Source organism: Camelus ferus, chromosome 22, assembly GCF_009834535.1.
Source record: "Camelus ferus isolate YT-003-E chromosome 22, BCGSAC_Cfer_1.0, whole genome shotgun sequence".
Taxonomy (NCBI): domain Eukaryota; kingdom Metazoa; phylum Chordata; class Mammalia; order Artiodactyla; family Camelidae; genus Camelus; species Camelus ferus.
The window spans coordinates 25,023,845-25,041,827 of NC_045717.1; the positions used below are offsets into that span (position 1 = coordinate 25,023,845).

General features: G+C 55.7%; 2 protein-coding genes across 6 annotated transcripts; one reads left to right on the plus strand and one right to left on the minus strand.

Annotated features, from left to right (window-relative positions):
* The first annotated feature begins 417 nt into the window (after positions 1 to 417).
* On the plus strand, positions 418 to 10,689 carry TBXA2R (thromboxane A2 receptor). Of its 2 annotated transcripts, XM_032465962.1 has the most exons (4): positions 418 to 984; positions 4,682 to 4,820; positions 4,955 to 5,822; positions 9,591 to 10,689. In XM_032465962.1, exons 3-4 carry the CDS (start codon positions 5,037 to 5,039, stop codon positions 9,834 to 9,836), a joined length of 1,032 nt encoding a protein of 343 aa, XP_032321853.1. In that variant the 5' UTR covers positions 418 to 984; positions 4,682 to 4,820; positions 4,955 to 5,036; the 3' UTR covers positions 9,837 to 10,689. The 2 variants fall into 2 exon arrangements, with proteins under 2 accessions (XP_032321853.1, XP_006179373.2); XM_006179311.3 differs by lacking the exon at positions 4,682 to 4,820 and having other exon boundaries at positions 9,591 to 10,688.
* A 260-nt stretch (positions 10,690 to 10,949) lies between these two features.
* Positions 10,950 to 17,293, minus strand: GIPC3 (GIPC PDZ domain containing family member 3). Of its 4 annotated transcripts, XM_032465965.1 has the most exons (7): positions 16,976 to 17,292; positions 16,043 to 16,228; positions 15,731 to 15,911; positions 14,317 to 14,429; positions 13,957 to 14,051; positions 13,186 to 13,840; positions 10,950 to 12,423 (listed from the first exon to the last, which is right to left on the minus strand). In XM_032465965.1, the coding sequence occupies exons 1-7, from the start codon at positions 17,216 to 17,218 to the stop codon at positions 11,284 to 11,286; spliced, it is 2,613 nt and encodes an 870-aa protein (XP_032321856.1). In that variant the 5' UTR covers positions 17,219 to 17,292; the 3' UTR covers positions 10,950 to 11,283. The 4 variants fall into 4 exon arrangements, with proteins under 4 accessions (XP_032321856.1, XP_032321854.1, XP_032321855.1 ...); XM_032465963.1 differs by having other exon boundaries at positions 10,950 to 13,840; XM_006179310.3 differs by lacking the exon at positions 10,950 to 12,423 and having other exon boundaries at positions 13,540 to 13,840; positions 13,970 to 14,051; positions 16,976 to 17,293.
* Between the last annotated feature and the right edge of the window lie 690 nt (positions 17,294 to 17,983).

The following is a 17,983-nucleotide window of genomic DNA, read 5'->3' on the forward strand; positions in this document are numbered from 1 at the left end:
TCATAGGACCCTCCCCTCACCGGGCTCCTGGCTCACCTGCTCCAGAAGAGACTATCTCAGCAGGCTGCCCACAAAGCTTCTGGCTGGAGAGTCTAGTTGCCCCTCCTCTCTAAACATCCCTGCACCCTCACCCCCAGCCCTGGCAGGAGCCTCAAACAAGCCCTGCACTGATTAGGCACCTACGGTGTGCCAGGTCCCACCCCACCAGGTTCATCCGCAGGGGACCTGGGCCCCTGAACCCGGGTCTGGGTGTCCTGGGAAGCTGACCTCGCCAGGCCCCGAACCTCCCCTCTCCCTCCTGCCTCGGGTGCTGCCCCCACTGTGAATAACGCGGCGCCTGGAGGCCAGAGCGCCGGGAGGGGTCCCGGCTGGGGCAGGCTGGAGGCGGGGGAGCGGGGAGGGCGGCTGGGCGCAGGCTCCAGAGAGGGTGCCGGCCACCCCGGCCGGCGCGCCCTGCCCCTGCAGCCCGGGGTCCCACGGGTGCCCCCTCCCCCAGGAGGCTGCACGGTCTCGCCGCGGGGCGGGGGGAGCCCGTTGACCCCCAGCAGCCAGGCCCAGGCGTGAGGGGCGTGGCCAGCGCGGGTGTGGGGAGGGGCTGATGAGAGACCGACGGAAAGACAGAGACCCAGAGAGAACAGTGCAGAGACCCGCGCGAGCTGCACAGCAGAGCACCCCTACCCCGGGCTATTTTTAGCTCCCGCGGACCCCCTCCAGACCCGGAGGGGCCCTCGCCCCTCCTTCGGCTGGGACCCTGCGCAGCTGCTGCGTCCTGTGCGGCCTCGCCCTCCATCTGTGACCCCGCCGCGACCGGAAGCGCTGGGGTCCTCTGTCCCGCCCGCCCGCAGTGACTCGGTTTCCCCAGGGGCATCGAGGCCGGCCGCTCTGCTTCCGCCTCTGCAAGCCGCAATCCCGCCCGGCACCCGCACGTTCGCCCGGGTCCACGAGGGCGCGGCTACTTCTGCAGGTCCCAGCGACCATCGCCAGGTGAGGATGATTGGCTGGTTAGGTTAGGGGCCGGGCATAAGCGTGGATAGGTGAGGCTTGAGTGTATCCTGTGGTGATCCACCCTGCGGTGGGTGTGTCACCCTGAGTGGTGACAGCTGCCAGGTGCTGGGTGTCCTGGGGCACTGGTGAGCCTGGGTCTATGCCTGCAGGGGCACTGGTGAGCCTGGGTCTATGCCTGCAGGGCCGCCTGGCCTGGGCACCTGCATGTGCCACTGTGGCTAGGTGGCCGAGGATGTGCTTGTGTGCGTATTTCCCTGGGTGGGTGCCACAGCAGGGGAGGGTTCCAGGGTGCTGGGTGTGGCTGTGAGTTCAAGTCCACATCCGGTTGGTTGTGTGTCTGTGTGCACTCAAGGAGCTGGGCCTTGGCCCATGTCCCTGTGATCACTATGACTGTGTCCATCATTAACCACTGGCCACCTGGCCTGGGTCCTGTCCCATCATTTCACATCCAGCCCCCTCATGTGGCCTAGGGAAAGCCTGAGTGGTGAGCACCGAGAGGATGCCCATTGGATAGAAAAGGAAACTGAGGCTCAGAGGCTCATGTGAGTCAGGCTGACTGTGGAGTCCCCTTCTACACCCTCTGGGGTGGGGACCTGGTTGGTGTCATAAACAGGAAAAGTTCCCAGAAATTGAGCCTTGTGGTGAGGGGAGGCAGGGGTGGACCTGGGCCCCGCGTGTATGTGTGTGTGTCTGTGCGGTCATCTGCAGCTGCACAAGGGCGTGGAGGGGTTCCACACCTGTGGGCGTTCAGGTCTGCATCAGGCATGGGCCTGGTCCCTGCAGTTTCATGACAAAGGGCATCGTCTTCGGTCGCCCGCAGCATAAGAGAACTGAAGAAACAGCGAAACAGGCAGAGATCACACAGAGCATCAGGGCTCTTGCCTGGCTGCCCCATGCACCCAGCTAGGGGATGAGCTGAGAGCAGGGTCAGGAGCCGCAAGGGCGCACCAGATCAGGGCAAGCAGAGGCGAAGTCCTGGGGCAGGAGCAGGTCAGGCCGGGGAGACCAGAAGGCCCAGCAGCGAGTCAATGTCCTAGTTACGTACCCCCTCTTCACAGAAAGGGAACTGAGGTGCTGAGATTCAGCAAGGTTGAGCCCCCAGCTTGGCCATGGAGGATGGGGGACTCCAGTCCGAGCTTGTCTGAGGTCACCATCACCCTTGAGGGAGGTCAGGTGGGCCCAGGGTGTGGGGACGGACAGGCAGGCCGGGCAGGTGAGGGGTGGGGTTCAAGTGGGAGAGGGACTTGATGAGAGATGGATGGCTCTCGGGCGGCGGGGGGAGGAGAACAGGGCAGGAGAGGACAATAGGCAGAGGAGGGGCCCGGCCCTGGTAACCAAACGTCACAGTGCACTGGGGCCAGCGAGGGGGGAGCCCAGTGCCAGGGCCTCTGGGACAGTGGTGGATGGAATCCTCCAGCGAGGAACCAGAACCCGAGACGGAGATTTCTGGAACCCAGCACCCAGCCAAATTCCTGTCAAAGTTCCAGAACATCAGCCCCTTGAAATTCTAGACTCTTAGGGGCTTCAGCTTCAAGAACTGGAGCTCATTACAATTCTAGAACCCTGGACCTTCAAAGTCCAAACCCCCACACTCTCAGGCCATGGGATCCTGGGTTCGTCCAGCACATCTGGGGTCCATGCTTCCCATGAGGCACAGAGAGGGGGAGCAATTCCCCCAAGGGACACACAGGGGAGCTTCTGGACCTCAGACTGGGAGGACGATGGTCCTCCGCAGGGTGGGTGCTCTGCCATCCCTCCCAGCCATTGTGGGAGGGGAAAGAAGGCTTTGTCAGGCCTCTCCTGGCCTGCTTGCCTGGGGAACTTGAGACGCTGCTATCACCTGAACCCCAGGGTGGAGGGTGGACTGGAAACCGCAGGCTGGGGCCAGAGGGAGTAGTGCCAGTTTCCAGCCTCCCCTAGGCCAAGAGCCCTGGGTCACAGGGATGTTCCTAGACCAGGCAGCCTCGGGGTCTGTGTCCCCGGGTGCATGAACTCCCGCACAAGGGTGAGGGACCAAGGAACCATGAGACCCAGGAAGGGCTGGCGGTCTCTCCAGGCTGAGGTTGGGGCAGTGGCCGCAGGCACAGCCCAAGTCCCCAGGAATGTTCAGAAACAGCGCATACCAGCTCGGGAGGGAGGGAGGGAGCGAGCACCCAGCCCCAGGAGGAATCCAAGTGCAGGCCAAATGTGAGCCAGCAAAAGCACACCCCGGCCTGGGAGCAGAGGGCTCGGATGGCCCGGCACGGACCCCACCCCCCACCTCTCAGGACCTGTTTCCCTGCTCAAGGCCCTGCCCCCACTGAAGTGGCTGTGACTTTGGCTCTCAGCCCGGGAGGGAAGCTCAGTGCGGCCGTCAGGCTCTGGATAATTGATGAAGCTCGGTGAGGAGCTGCTGAGCAGAATTAATGAGATGGAGAGTGAGGGGTCGGCACCCATCAGCACGCTCACTACTTCACTGTGTCACAGACTGAGCACTGCCAGGTGCTCAGCCTCAGACACAGTGAAATCCTTCCTGTCATTAGCCCCATTTTGTAGCGAAGGGAAACTGAGGCTCAGCGGGACATGACGCGCCCAAGGTGAGTAAAAGGGTTCCTGGCAAAGTCAGGGTTCAAATCTGGTCTGACCAACTTTGTAGAAACTTCTGTTCCTTCTGAAGGAAAATTCCAATTATTGTGAGCCGCCACCTGACTGGCTGACTTTTGAATCACTTACATACATTTCTGTGTAATGAGGTCTGAGTTCATAGAAATCTCCAATTTCAGATCAACTCCAGCTGGGCTGTGTGACCCTGGATTAGATATTTAACCTCTCTGTGCCTCAGATTCACCCCTCTGCAAAATGGGGATCATAATAGGACTTTTATGAGCTTTAACTGCCTGGAACCTCTGTACCCCACCGTGGTCCTGCCTCCCTGCCTTTGCCCACTCTGATTCAGCCACCCGGTGTGCCCTCACTGATGTGTGCCCAGGGCAGGAGGCTGGGGCCCCAGGTGCTGGCCCCAGCCCCCTGGGCGGCCTTATGCCCTCCCTGCGGTGTCCTCTTTGGGAGTTGGGAGCTGGTTTTAGAACAGTCTCATTTCTGCTCGCCTTCCCCACATCTGACCAGTGCATCCAGACCCCGTGCGGTCAGGCTCACGTGTCTCTCTGGTTTCCCCCCCAGCCCCACACTGGGTCCCGGGCCCTGCCTGCTGCTGTTTTTATAGTCCATCCCTGGGGAACCTGTTGCTCCAATGAGCTGTTTTTTGTTCCCAGAATGGAACTAGATTTCTGGGTTTATTTCACACTAAACGAAAATGGGGGCGAAAATAATGCAGATGATTCCAAAACGTGAGGAAAGAGCTCCTCGAACACCAGTGGGACCAGGTCTCCCCTACACGCCTTCGTGAGAAGCTGTGACCCGCGAGGCTGACCTTGGAGCAGACGCGAGAGCCAGCGACCTCTGGCCGACAGCCAACCCCCCTCCCCACACTGGACGTGTCCTGTTTTACAGCAGCTGAGATCTGCCCTGGATTATGCAGTTCACCAGGGGCTCAGATGGATGACCAGTAGGGAAACGGAAGTTTAGAGAGAAGAAATAATTGCCTGCGGTCACACAATGGGTGCCAGGGCTGGCGTTCAAGCCCCGGCCTTCTCAGCCCTTCTCTGCAGCCCGGCAAATAATTACTGGTGTCTTCCAGGGGTCCCAGAAGAGACAGAATTGGTCCTCACCCTTGACGATCACTGAGCCTGGACAGAGCTGGAGGCAGCAGCAGTAGTAATAGCGATAGCAGTACTAGTAGTAGTGGTAATAGAAATACTCACTGCGCAGGGAGTGAGGTAAGTCAGGAAAGGCTTCCTCAAAGAGATTTTGACCTGGGGCACTGAAGGCTGTGTAGGAGTTCACCAGGGCTTCTCAGACTAAAATGCAGAATGAATCACCAGCAAATCTTCTCTGCCTGCCCTGCCCCCAGGTGTGCTGAGTGAGTGCCAGCCCGTCCCACCTGCAGCCTTGGCCGGATGGGGTGGTGACCCTCCCCGCTCCGCCCTGGTGCCATGTGGCCCAATGGCAGCTCTCTGGGGCCCTGTTTCCGGCCAACAAACATCACCCTGGAGGAGCGGCGCCTGATTGCCTCCCCCTGGTTCTCGGCTGTCTTCTGCCTGGTGGGCCTGGCCTCCAACCTGCTAGCGCTGAGCGTGCTGATGGGCGCGCGGCAGGGCAGCTCCCACACGCGGTCCTCATTCCTGACCTTCCTCTGTGGCCTGGTCCTCACCGACTTCATGGGGCTGCTGGTCACCGGTGCCATCGTGGTGTCCCAGCATGTCGCCCTCTTCGACTGGCAGGCTGTGGACCCTGGCTGCCACCTCTGCCACTTCATGGGCGTCATCATGGTCTTTTTCGGCCTGTGCCCACTGCTGCTGGGGACCGCCATGGCCTCGGAGCGCTACCTGGGCATCACCCGGCCCTTCTCACGGCCCACGACCGCCTCGCAGCGCCGGGCCTGGACCACGGTGGGGCTGGTGTGGGCTGCCGCGCTGGTGCTGGGCCTGCTGCCCCTGCTGGGCATGGGCCGCTACACCGTGCAGTACCCGGGCTCCTGGTGCTTCCTCACGCTCGGCACCGAGCCAGGGGACGTGGCCTTCGGCCTGCTCTTCGCACTCCTCGGCAGCCTCTCAGTGGGGCTGGCCTTCCTGCTCAACACCATCAGCGTGGCCACCCTGTGCCACGTCTACCACGGGCAGGAGGCCGCCCAGCAGCGCCCCCGGGACTGCGAGGTGGAGATGATGGCTCAGCTCACCGGCATCATGGTGGTGGCCAGCATCTGCTGGATGCCACTGCTGGTGAGTCACGGGTCTGGGGTGCCTCAGGTTCTTGTCCGCCTGAAAAAGTGTGGGCACACCCCCAGTGTTCAAGGGGACTTCTTTGAGGAGTTCACAAATGAAACACAGAAAACCCCACACTTGGGGCAGAGCTGGGGCGGAGGCAGTGTCCTGGGACTGGGATGCCCAGGGAGGGGCTCCAAGGCTCTTCCTGGGGTATCAGGGAAGGCTTTCCAGAAGAGGGGCATTGGAGCTGAGGTTGTGAAGGATGAAGAGGAGTTTACCTGCTAGACAAAAAGAGGGAGGGCTTCCAAGGCAGGATCACTAAATCATCAAACATTTCCTGAGTCTACTTTGTGCCTTGCTCTGGGCTGGACCCCACCCCAGCCCTGCACAGATTTCCCCTGAGTCAGGGAAGCTTTCTGAAGTCCTACTGATGAATGTAACTGACTGCTTGGAGTGGTTATTTTTCCATTTCTGATTGGATCAGGACAATCTGGAATCTGGAGTGAGACACATTGTTTCCAGCCCATGTCTTACAAGGACTTGCCCTGTGACTGTGGCTATGGGCTTCCCTCCTCCAGCCTCAATCTCCTCCGATGATGGGGATGATTAAAAAGTTGCCTGCCTCTCAGAGGGACTGTGGGGATGAAATGAACTCATTTATTCATTTGTTGCCTCCGCAAACATTTATTGAGTGAGCACTGTGTTGCCAGCTCTGGTCTAGGTACTAAGGACACAGCATGGCTCAAAACTGACAAAAATGCTTGACTTCCTGGAGCTCTTAGGCAGTGGGGAAGACAGAAAATAAACACAATATATAAATAAGTGAAATGGTAGACATTAGGAAGTGATAAGGGCTAAAACAAAAACTCAACCTGTGGGATTGGAAAAGTGCAAAGTTGGTTTTTGCTTTGTTTGGCTGAGAATGTGTTTACATGTGTAAATTCTGGGCAAAAAATAGAAAGAACATCATTTCTTTGTGATATGTGAAAATGACATGAAACCCTAATTTCCTCATCCAAAGATGAAGTCCTGTTGGTCCACAGCCACGCCCATTTTCTTCTCTGTGGATTTCAGGCTCTAACAGCCGAGCTGAGTCGTTGGGGCGGAGACCATGTTTAAAATGCTTACTACGTGGGGAGTGGACAGCTCAGCAGGAGAGCACCTGCTTAGCATGCACAGTGTCCTGGGTTCAATCCCCAGCACCTCCATTAAGAAATAAATAAACCTAATTACCTCCACTCATAAAAAATAACTTTAAAATGTTTACTCTACGGCCCTTTAGGGAAATCTTTGCCACCAAAGGGGACTCAGGAAACATTAAAAAAAATTTTTTTTATTACAGTGTTAGTTTACAGTGTTGTGTCAATTTCTGGTGGACAGCATAATGTTTCAGTCGTACATGTACATACATATATTCCTTTTCAAATTCTTTTTCATTATAGGTTACTACAAGATATTGAAAATAGCTCCCTGTGCTATACCATATAAACTTGTTGTTTATTTATTTTATACATAGTAGTTAGTATCTGCAAATCTCGAACTCCCGATTTATCCCTTCCCACTAACCATAAGTTGTTTTTTGTGTCTGTGAGGTTGTTTCTGTTTTGTAAATAAGTTCCTTTGTGTCATTTTTTTATTCTTTTAGTTCTTTGTTTTTTTGAGGGGGAGGTAATTAGGTTTATTTATTTATTTTTGGAGGAGGTACTGGGGATTGAACACAGGACCTCGTTCATGGTAAGCATGCGCTCTACCACTTAAGCTATATCCTCTCCCCTGTGTCATTTTTTTTAGATTTCACACATAAGTGATATTATATGGTATTTTTCTTTCTCTTTCTGGCTTATTTCACTTAGTATGACAATCTCCAGATCCATCCATGTTGCTGCAAATGGCATTATTTTATTCTTTTTTTATGGATGAGTAGTAGGAAACATTTTTTTATGATTCAGTGATTCTACCCAGGATGTCTTCCCCATTTTTTGGCCAGCATTTGAACTCCTATTCATCTTTCAAAGCCCCAGCTCAACGATTTAGTGCAGGGTATGGCTTATCCTGGGTGATCCAAGAGAGTGGAAGCTGGAGGGTGGGGAGGAGGAGACTGAGGCAGATCCTGGTCAGGGACCACTTGGTGAAGGTGACATTTGAGCAAAGACATGGAGGAAGTGAGGGGGTGAACCACGTGGAGATGTGGTACAGGGGCAGGGGGTAGTATTCCAGGCAGAGAGTACAGCCTTCCCCCAGTTGGGGTGCATGCCTTGGCCCCTTGTGAGGACCCTGAGCCTCGGCAGACTCCTGCAGGCCCACACCATGTACCTGCTGCCCAGCCTCCTCCTCCTCCCCACCCTCCAGCCTCCACTCTCTTGGATCACCCAGGATGAGCCCTGCCCTGTGTTAAACCACTGGAACTAAGGTTTTGAAGGATGAATAGTAGTTTAACTGCTAGATCAAAACTGGGAAGGCATCCTAGGTAGAATTATTTACTCATTAAATGATTCCTGAGTCCCCTTTGGTGGCCAGCTTTTCCTAAAAGGCCAGATAGTAAATGTTTTAAACCCGGTCTCTGTCCCAGTGACTCAACTCTGCTGCTGCAGCAAGAAAGCTACATGGAAACAAACAGGCACGGCTGTGCACCAATGAAATTTCATTTCTGGATGCTGAAATTTGAAGTTCATGTCTTTTTCACATGTCACAAAGTATGCTTTCTGTTTTTCCTCTCACCATTTACACATGTAGAAAACTTCTTAGCAAAACAGCAACACAAACCAAAAAGGCAAAAACAAAGCAAATAAAACAAAAACAGGCGGCAGTATTGATCAGCACACAGTAGGTCCTCAGGAAACAATTTTAAAATAATTTACTTGAATATAATACATGTAATGCAATATGAATTATAATTATATTAAACAAAACAAATATTAACTATAATTTTAAAATACTTCATAGTTAATTATTATATTGTTATATATTGGAATTAATACTTAATAATTATATCAGTTATATCAATCAACAATTATATATTGTTTAATACTATATAACAGAACTATAATTATATATTATTGATGCTTAATAATTATTTCAATTATTACATAATACATAGTCACAATTATAATTATATAATTATATAATTACATATATAATTATTTAATACTATATAATATATAACTATAATTACATAGTTAGCTACAATTAGCAATATATTATTAGATGATTATATTATTATAGTTTATAATAATTTATGAATACCTTATATTACATATTATGTAATATTAAACATAAAACCCAACATTTAAATACATTAACATGATTTAATATAAGAATTTAACATAAAATTATTTAATATAAAATTGTCATAAAAATTTTAGAAACTATAAATTTAATGTAATATAAAATTACTTAAAATAAAATATATAAAATTTAACTACTTAATATACAATTTTTTGCACCATATCATATGATAAAATTTGTATAAGATATAAATATTTAATAGAACAATAATGTTGGCAGTCATAGAGATTGCACGCGTCCACACCCACAAGTCTTCTTGTCCACCACGTTTAATCGTGCCCAGGAGAGGAGCAGAAAGTGTGTCCTATTTTGTGGCCACATCAACAGAAGTTCAGAGAGGTCAGGCAGCTCTCCCGAGGTCACACAGCAAAGCAGTGACAGAATCGAATCGGCACTCGATCTCAGGGGACGGCAGGTGGCCCGGGCCGGTGCAGGTGGAAGGGCAGGCAGGGCTGGCAGCCGGCCTGGGCCCCCACTGACCGCTAAGGCCCTCGGCAGGTCTTCATCGCCCAGACCGTGCTTCGGAGCCCGCCTGTCATGAGTCCGACTGGGCAGCTGTCCCAAGCTACGGAGCAGCAGCTGCTCATCTACCTGCGCGTGGCCACCTGGAACCAGATCCTCGACCCCTGGGTGTACATCCTGTTTCGCCGGGCAGTGATCCGGCGCCTCTACCCTCGCCTCAGCGCCCAGCCCAGGTCGCTCTCCCTGCAACCCCAGCTCACCCGCCGGCCCACGATGCAGTAGGGCCGGGGCTGGATGTCAGCGGCGGCTCTGGAAAGACAGCGGACAGGGGACCCAGTCAGCGTGTCCCCCGTTAAACCTTGGTCCCCCTCGGTGGTCACATCTGCCTGATCTGAAGTCCTAGAGTGCAGGATGGACAGTTTGAGCAGCAGGATTGTGGGCCCTGGGGGTCCCCGACTCCCCTGATCTTCCTTTCCGAGTCCTCTCCCCTTTCTTAGCTCCCCCCACCCCCAAGTCCTCTCCCAACCCCAGGAAGGATGTGTGGAGGGTGAGGTATTGGGAGGATGTCTGGAAGAAATCAGGTTTGTAAGCCTCCCCTTTTAGAAATGGGGGACTCTGACCCTTGAAGATGACCTACTTCCTGGGGTAGGGTTGATTCCCTTGGGCACCCCAACCTGAAAAGGCTCTGCCTGGAAAAGATTGAATGTGACCCATCAAGACACCCCTTCTCTTGCCAAAATATAATCTCCGCCTCCGGCTTAATTTTCCTCTGGGTCCGGAATCGTCAGTCATTGAAGTTCCTCGCATCAGAGGGCTACCCAGCCCGCTACCCAACCGCGTCGCAGCTCAGCAGGACCAGGGCGGCGGGGGGAGGGCAGGGGGTGGGGCTGGCTTCCCGCTCCTCTCCCCACCCCCTTCATCGAGGCTTCACTAAGCCTTCACAGCTTGGATCTCCTGGAGTCCTCCGTACAGCCCCTCGGAGAGGGTTCCGGCATTAAACCCATTTTGCAGGTGAGGAAAAGAGAGGGCGAGACACAGGAGATCGCGGAGGAACCCCCTTCCTTCACTGACCGCGGGACGCCCGTCCTCTTAAACTGACGGTTTAGCCTTCTCTTCGCTCAGCCCTTCAGAGGCCCAATGCCGTGAACTGGCAGCACCTGGCCCACGGCAGGTTCTCAGTAAAGGTTGACTGAATGGCGGAACCACTGAGCTTTTATAGAGCGCCGCGTGTGTGCAGGTATGTGAGCGCCTGCGCAGTTAGCCCTTAAAAGCGTGCTTAGCACACAGTAGGCGCTTAAGAAGCACCTAGGGTTGTCATGTCAGCACCCCCGGACCCTCCTGGCTGCCCCTTCCTCTGCTCCCCCCAAAACTTCCCCCAAAATGACACACTCGTCCGCAGGGGTGGGAGGTGCCTTTATTCCGCCGAGCCCTCGAGGTACATGAAGAGCAAACTGCCTCCTGCCGCCTCTTTCCCCTCCACAGACTGGGGCCTGCTTACACCTCGCAGAGCCAGGCTCAGGCGGGAGTGAAAGTGAAGCCCGTTTCCACTCTCCCCGCCTTCCCTGACCTATAGAGGAATGAGGTCACTGCTACTTCTGGGGGACCCAGGCCTGGAGGGGCAGGAGAGGCGGTTGGAGCCACAGGGGCCAAAACTATGTTACCCCTTGGTGGGGGAGGGGCTCTGATCTCCGCGGAGCCGCCGGACTCCGTGAGCTGCGGGGACCGGGGCCTAGGAAGGCCGCCCTGGAGGCAGACTAGGGATGACGGATTTGGTGGGCGGGGTGAGCTTCTGGAGTCCCACCTGGGGCTTGGGGGAAAGGGCTGGTTTCTGAGGGACCGCGGGGGCCTGTGGCTGTGGGGCCAGCCGGGAAGCTGATGGACTTTGGCCCGGGCCAGTATCAGCCTGGGTTCCTTGTACCAGATCATGAGTCTGGGGCTGAGGGCAAGAGACTTTGCTCAGAGCTGGAGCTGGGGCTCTGGGTGGTGGTCCTGGGTGTTGAGGTCGGGCTGGGGGAGCAAGGTCTGGCTGGGTTCTGGGGTCAAGGCTAGGGGTCTGTGGGTGGATCCCATTTCTAGAACTGATCTGGATTCTTGAGCTGGCCTGGCTTCTGGAGCTGGATTGGGTTTCAGAAGCAGATTCAGTTCTGGAGCCAAGGGGGACTCCAGAGCTGGGCTGTGTTCTTAAACTGGTCTGGGTTTCAGAGCTGGGCTGAACCCTGGGACTGAACTGGGTTCTGGAGCTAAGCTGGGCTCCAGAGATGGGCTGAATTCTTGCACTGTTCTGGGTCTCAGAGCTGAACTGTGTTCCAGAACTGGTCTGGGTTCTGGAGCTGGGCTGGGTTCCAAAAACAGGCTGGGTTCTGGAACTCAGGTGCACTCCAGAGCTGGGCTGAGTTCTTGAACTCGTCTGGGTTTCAGAGCTGGGTTGAGTCTTGGAGCTGGACTGAATTCTTGGATTGCTCTGTATTCTGGAGCTGAGTTGGTTTCCAGAAGTGGTCTGGGTTCCCGAACTGAGATGGGCTTCAGAGCTGGGCTGAATTCTTGTTCCAGTCTGGGTCCCAGAGCTGCACTGTGTCTCAGAGCTGAGCTGGATTCCAGAACTGGTCTGGGTTCTGGAGCTGAGTTGGGTTCCAGAGCTGGGCTGTATTTTTGAACTGGTCTGGGTTTCAGAGCTGGGTTGAGTCTCCGAGCTGAACTGAGTCCTGGAGCTAGACTGGGTTCTGGAGCTGAGCTGGGCTCCACAGCTGGGCTGAATTCTTGATCTTGTCTGAGTCCCAGAGCTGGACTGGACTTTAGAGATGAGCTGAGTTCCAGAGCTGGTCTGCTTCTCAGAGTCCAGCTCAACACCAGAGCTGCCTTGGATTGTGGCCTGGAATTGATATTGAGAACATGGCAGGGTTTCCGAGATGAGCTGAGTCCCAGAGGTTTGCTGAGCCCCTGGGTGGGGCTGGGTCCTGGAGCTGGGCCTGCTCTCGGAGCTCGACAGAGCTGTGGAGCTTAAGTCTGTTGCTGCATTGGTCTGGGTCCCACGACTTGGCTGGATTCCAGGCTTTAGCTGGATTATGGAACTCAGCTGGGTCTCAGCAATTGACTGTGTTTTAGAGCTAAATGGGCTTTCAGAGCCAGTCTGTGCTCTAGAGCTGTGCTGAGTTCTGGAGCTGGGCGGGGTGGCTGAGCTGCACTGAACTCTGGAAATCGGCCTCGCCTCACAGTCTGTCTGGGTCCCGGAGCTAGATGGCATTCTAGAGCTGCTCTGTGTTCTGCAGTGAGCACAGGGCTCAGTGTCAGACTGAACTCTGGAGGAGGCTCCCCCTCCAGAGACGGTTGGGGGTCCAGAGCTTGTCTGAATCCTGGAGCTGGGCCTGCTTGTTGCACTAGGCTGGAGTTTAGAGCTGGGCTCAGCCTCTGAGCTGGACTCATCACTGGAGCTGGACTGGGCCCCAGGATTGGGGTGAGTACTTGAGTGCAACTGGGTTTTAGAGCCAGGCTGGAGCCTGGACCTGGACTGGGCTGCAGCATGCATCTGGTTTCCTGAGCTGGTCTGAGTTCGTGAATAGGGTTGGGTTTGGGAACCCTCTTTGAATCCTGAGCTGGCATGGCTTCTGGAGCTGGGCTGCTTTTTGAGTCTCACCTGGGTTCCAGAACCAAGTGGCGTTCCTGAGCTAGAGCAGGTGTCCAGGTACGGCTGTGTCGTGGTGCTGTCATGCATTCCAGAGTCGGGTCGAGTTTTAAGGCAGGGCTTGGTCATAGAGCTTCCAGAATTAGGATTCATTTCACAGCTAAACTGGGTCTTAAAACTTGTCTGAGTTCCAAAACTTGACTTCATGTCAGAGCTCAGCTTTTCCTCAGAGCTGTCCTGGATTCTAGAAGAAAACTGGGTTCTAGAACTGGGCTGTGTTCTGGAGCTGGGCTGGGCCTCAGAACTGGATGGGGTTCTAGTGATGAACTGGGCCTCTGAGCTATCCTGGGGTCTAGAGCAGGGCTTGACCTCAGAGCTGAGCTGGATTCTAGAGCAGGGCTGGGTCTCAGATGTGGGCTGGACTCTGGAACAGGGCTGCACTTTGGGAACTGGCTGGGAGGGCTGGGGCAGGGGGCTGGGCTGTGGGCTGGGGCTGCGCCCAGCCACGGGGCAGACTAGCCACAGGCCTCCCTGGCCTCGCCGATGGCGGCCCACACCTCCACCACAAACTCGTCCGGAAAGGCGAACTCGCCCAAGACAGAGTCTAAATGGCGCGCAAACTCCTGGACGCTCGCTGTCTCCTTGGATGTCTCCACCATGGTGGATGCTGCAGGCCAAGATGAGGGGAAGTGGGCGAGGGTGCTTCCCAGAGGGCCCCGCCTTCCCCGAGGGCCCCTGCCTCCTCCCATGGACCGTCCTCCCCCCAGGGTCCACCCGGCTTACCCTGGCCCCTTACCCAGCTCTGGGTCCCGAATGCCCATGTAACTCTCCAGCAGGTCATCCACCCTCCGAGATGCCTCCTCTTCAAATTCACTGGGCTGGGGGTGTAGGGAGCATATCAGAGGGTCAGAAGCCTTGGATTCCTTCAGCCCAGCACCCCACTCCTCAGGGGACAGCGGATTGTGACCCACATGAGTCAGTGCTTCTGGTCCCACCATTGCTGCCCTGCCTGACAGGGGCCCGTTCTGTAGGTAGGGAAACTGAGGCCGGGCCAAGGAGAGGGTCTTACCCAAGGTCCTGCTGAGTCGGTGGCAGAGCTCTGGGTGCAAGAGCCCGCGGAGACGACCCCCTCCCTTCACTCACCATTTCCTCCACGGCGGCGGCCCCGCCAGCACGAAGCCGCAGGGTCGCCCTCCCGCTGCTGACTTTTGCCTCTGTGGGGCATTTGCTGCTGCGGCTCCTCTGGCCAATCATATCTGGAGGGGACAGAACAGGGGGATGCATATGTCTGGGCAGACCCACAGCTTCCCAAGCACTCAGAAGCTACCCACTAAGCCTTTCTAGAACCTTCCTACCCTTCAAAGACCTTTTTATGTCTGTGGGTGAATCTTTAGAGATCCTGCTTAAGAATCCTTTCTTCCCTCAAGTTTCCCTCCTCCTCTTAAAGTGACTTTCCCTAGAAGAGAGTGCTTAAGATGCTCCTTGTGGCCAGAAGGTCAGTCTAGAAAGCTGCTTGCTCTAGAATCAGCTCTTCCTAACCCAGGCACCTCAGAGTTCGCGATCGTGCTCCAGGGCAGATCTAGGACCCCGTCCTGTTCCACTCTCCTGGGGCCTCCCTCCAGGTGGGCCAGGGCACTTCTAGGGCACCTCTTGTTCATTTTCTTTTGTTTTTTTGTGGGGGGAGTAGGTTTATTTATTTATTTTTAGAGGAGGCTCAGGGGATTGAACCCAGGACCTTGTGCATGCTAAGCATGTGCTCAACCACTGAGCTACACCCTCCCCCCAAGCACCTCTTGTTCTGGAACAGTGTGCTACTCGAAGGGCCAGTCCATCATGGGATAAGAAGGCTGCGCCAGAATGGAAATCAGCATCCTGCTTCTTTCCTTGAGAAAGTCTACCCTTGGGAAAAAATTGTCTGCTGAACTAAGTAGGATGATCTACATTCTAGAGTGAAGTTCTCGATCGGGTGGGGGGTGATTTTGCCTTCCAGGTGCCATTGACAATACTTTGTTGGTTGTTACAATTTGGAGGCGACACTGGCATCTGTTGGATTGAAGCCAAGGATGCTACTCAATGCCCTACGGTGCCCAGAATGGCCCCCACAGCAAAGACTCATCCCAACCCAAGTGTCAATCGTGTGGAGGTTGAGAACCCCTCTTCTTGGGCAAACCCCTTACCTCATCCCTGGACCAGTCACAGGCTTCTCTTTGAAAAGCATCATTCTAGAACTCCCTTTGACATCTGTTCCCTAGAACTCTCCATAGCCTCAAAGCAGAACTTTAAACACTCTGAGCTAAGTTCCAAAGTAGATCCAGATACCTCCTCATCCTTTCCAGATCTTTCCAAGACTCCCCCAACCCCTATGCCTGAACTGACTCAGTAACAATCCAGAAATGACCTACCTGTTCCTTACACAGTGCCAGATGCTCCCTGTCATCTAGAACCTTCCATCTAGACCCCTCCCCCCCAACCTTCGCTGCCCCCTGCCTCCAGAGGACCCACTTCTGGAAGAGCTCCCCACCCCCAGCCTGCCCCTTGGGTCCCAGGTGGCCCTCACCAAAGGCCCTCTTGGGCTGCACCAGGCGCAGGGTGAAGGGTTGGGACTTGGGCAGCTCGCGGAGCATCTTGGCCACCTCGTAGTGGCGGCAGCCGACAATGGAGTGGTCATTGATGGCCTCGATGCTGTCGCCCACGCACACCGCCTCGATCCGGTTGATGATGCTGCCTTCCTTGATCCTCTGCAGGGACCCAGAGTCACTCACAGGGCCACCCCTGCCACCCCACTCCAGTCCCCAGGCCTGACCAGAAGGGGACATGGGCTGGCCGCAGGTCACCGGGCACCCAGGAAGCCACCCGCCCCCTCGGGCACCTTGATGAAGGCGTAGCCGGCCCCGTTGTCCGTGATGGTTAGTCCCAGGGCATCCTCGGTCTTAGTGACCTCCACCTCCTTGGTCTCGCCACGCACGTGGGCAAAGATAAAGTCCTCCAGCCCTATCTGGCCGCCCAGGAGTTTCTGCATGTCCACTTTGTGGCTGTTTAGGGTGCAGAATAAGATCTGTCCCGAGGGGAGGAGGGAGCCCAAAATTAACGACAGAACTCATCCCCCACTGTCTGTGCAAAACAAGCAAGGGATGGACTCGAGGACCTTATAGGGAAACCGAGGCACAAATAGGCATGAAACTGGCCGTGTCATCCCCCACCAGGATCCCCAGTCATGTGTAGTGGCAGGGTATGGGGTTGGGGACAAGGAGGCTGGGACCCGAAGAATAGGGAGGAGGGTTAGAAGGAGGCTGTGAGCCGGAGGACACCCCATTTTCCATCCCCCAGACTTCCACTTTTAAACTTTTGGTTCCCTGACGCCCCCAGACCATCTGTTTCAGGCTGTTCTAAATCTGCTGGCGCCCCCTGAGGGCTATGAGGCGCACCTACAGCCTAGCCCCCGACCCCCAAGACCTTTGACTTCTCACCTGGAAGGGGGCTGCCTGGAACCCCAGCCCTGAGCCGCCCCTGGAACCAGAGGAGCTTCCCTGAGGGCTGGGATCTGCTCCTAGCTGCATCAGCCCGGTGGCTTCCGGGACGACCTAGGCATCCACTGACTCTAAGACCCGCTCATCTTTTGAGCAGGGTGTGCAGAGGGAGTTCCTGGGGCATGGGCACCCCGGGGTCCCAGAGGTGCGTCTCTGAGAGCGAGTCCCATCCATCCGAAGATGGGGCATCTTGGGTCCCAGTCCTAGGGTCCAAGCTCCACCTCTACTCCGGGTCAGGCGGTGTGCCTCGGGCACTGGGGGTCCAGGGACCTCACCTCAGTGGGAGCGATCCCAAAGGCCTCGGCGATCTTGGCATAGAGCTCGCGGACGTTGGTGAAGCCTTCGATCTTGCCCGTGGGGCTGCCGTGTGCCAGCTGCGTGCGGAAGACGAGGCGCGGGCGGGCGCGGGGGGCGGCCTGGGTGGGGGTCGCGGCCGGGGGCTCCGCGGGCGAGGGCGGGGGCGCGGGCAGGCGTGGATCCTCGGCCTCCTGGGTCTCACGGGCCGCTGCGCTCTCCATGGCAGGAGGAGCTCGGCCACCAGGGCCGCCGGATCCTCCGCTTCCTGCAGCCTCCCCTCCCCCGGCTCAGGGCGCGACAGCCGAGACGCCCGGGTAAGGGGATCCAGGAACCGGAGCCTCCCGGGAAGGCGACACCGCGGGATGTTGAGGCGGGGTGGGGTGGGGCGAGCACCAGGTGTATGGGCCTTGCCAGGGCCAGCTGTGCTCTCTTAGGGGAGCAGCGGGGGGCGGGGGAGGGGATAAGGGCCACGAATAAGAATGGGGACAGCTATCTGTGCCCAAGTGTTCACTTTCTGTTGGGCACACTCATTTAATCCTTGCAATAACCCTAGGAGGTGGGGAGGACGGTTTCTCTGGTGTAAGCTGAGCCACACTGTGTACATCCTCTGCCCACAGCCCTCCAGGGCTCCCACCTTCTTTCAGGTACAAAACCTGAGTCCTCCCAGCAGCCCTCAAGGGCCTGGACAACCTGCCTCATTTCTTCCCTGCCCTCCTCCCTCTCTCCTTCCTCCACTCTGCTCCAGCTGCAGGAGCCCAGCCTCCTTGATGTTTATTCAACACACCGGGCCTCAGGAACTTTGCACAGGCTGTGCCCCTATACCTGAAAAGACTCCCAGGTCTCCAAGTGGTTCACTCCCTCACCTCCTTCAGCTCAAATATCACCTCCTCTCACCACCTCCAAATCTCTCTTCCTGGCATTTTTTCTTCCTCTGACATAGCAGATATTTCATTGATTCATCTTGCGTTTCCTGCCTCCCCAACTGG

Excerpts from the sequence above, each read along its gene's own strand:
- GIPC3 (XM_032465963.1), bottom strand. The coding sequence starts at position 17,218 with ATGGAGAGCGCAGCGGCCCGTGAGACCCAGGAGGCCGAGGATCCACGC. Across the intron at positions 14,052-14,316 it reads CCGCCGCCGTGGAGGAAATG|CCCAGTGAATTTGAAGAGGA; the intron begins GTGAGTGAAGGG and ends CTACACCCCCAG. Across the intron at positions 13,841-13,956 it reads GAGCTGGGTAAGGGGCCAGG|CATCCACCATGGTGGAGACA; the intron begins GTAAGCCGGGTG and ends CTTGGCCTGCAG.
- TBXA2R (XM_032465962.1), top strand. The coding sequence starts at position 5,037 with ATGTGGCCCAATGGCAGCTCTCTGGGGCCCTGTTTCCGGCCAACAAAC. Across the intron at positions 5,823-9,590 it reads TCTGCTGGATGCCACTGCTG|GTCTTCATCGCCCAGACCGT; the intron begins GTGAGTCACGGG and ends GGCCCTCGGCAG.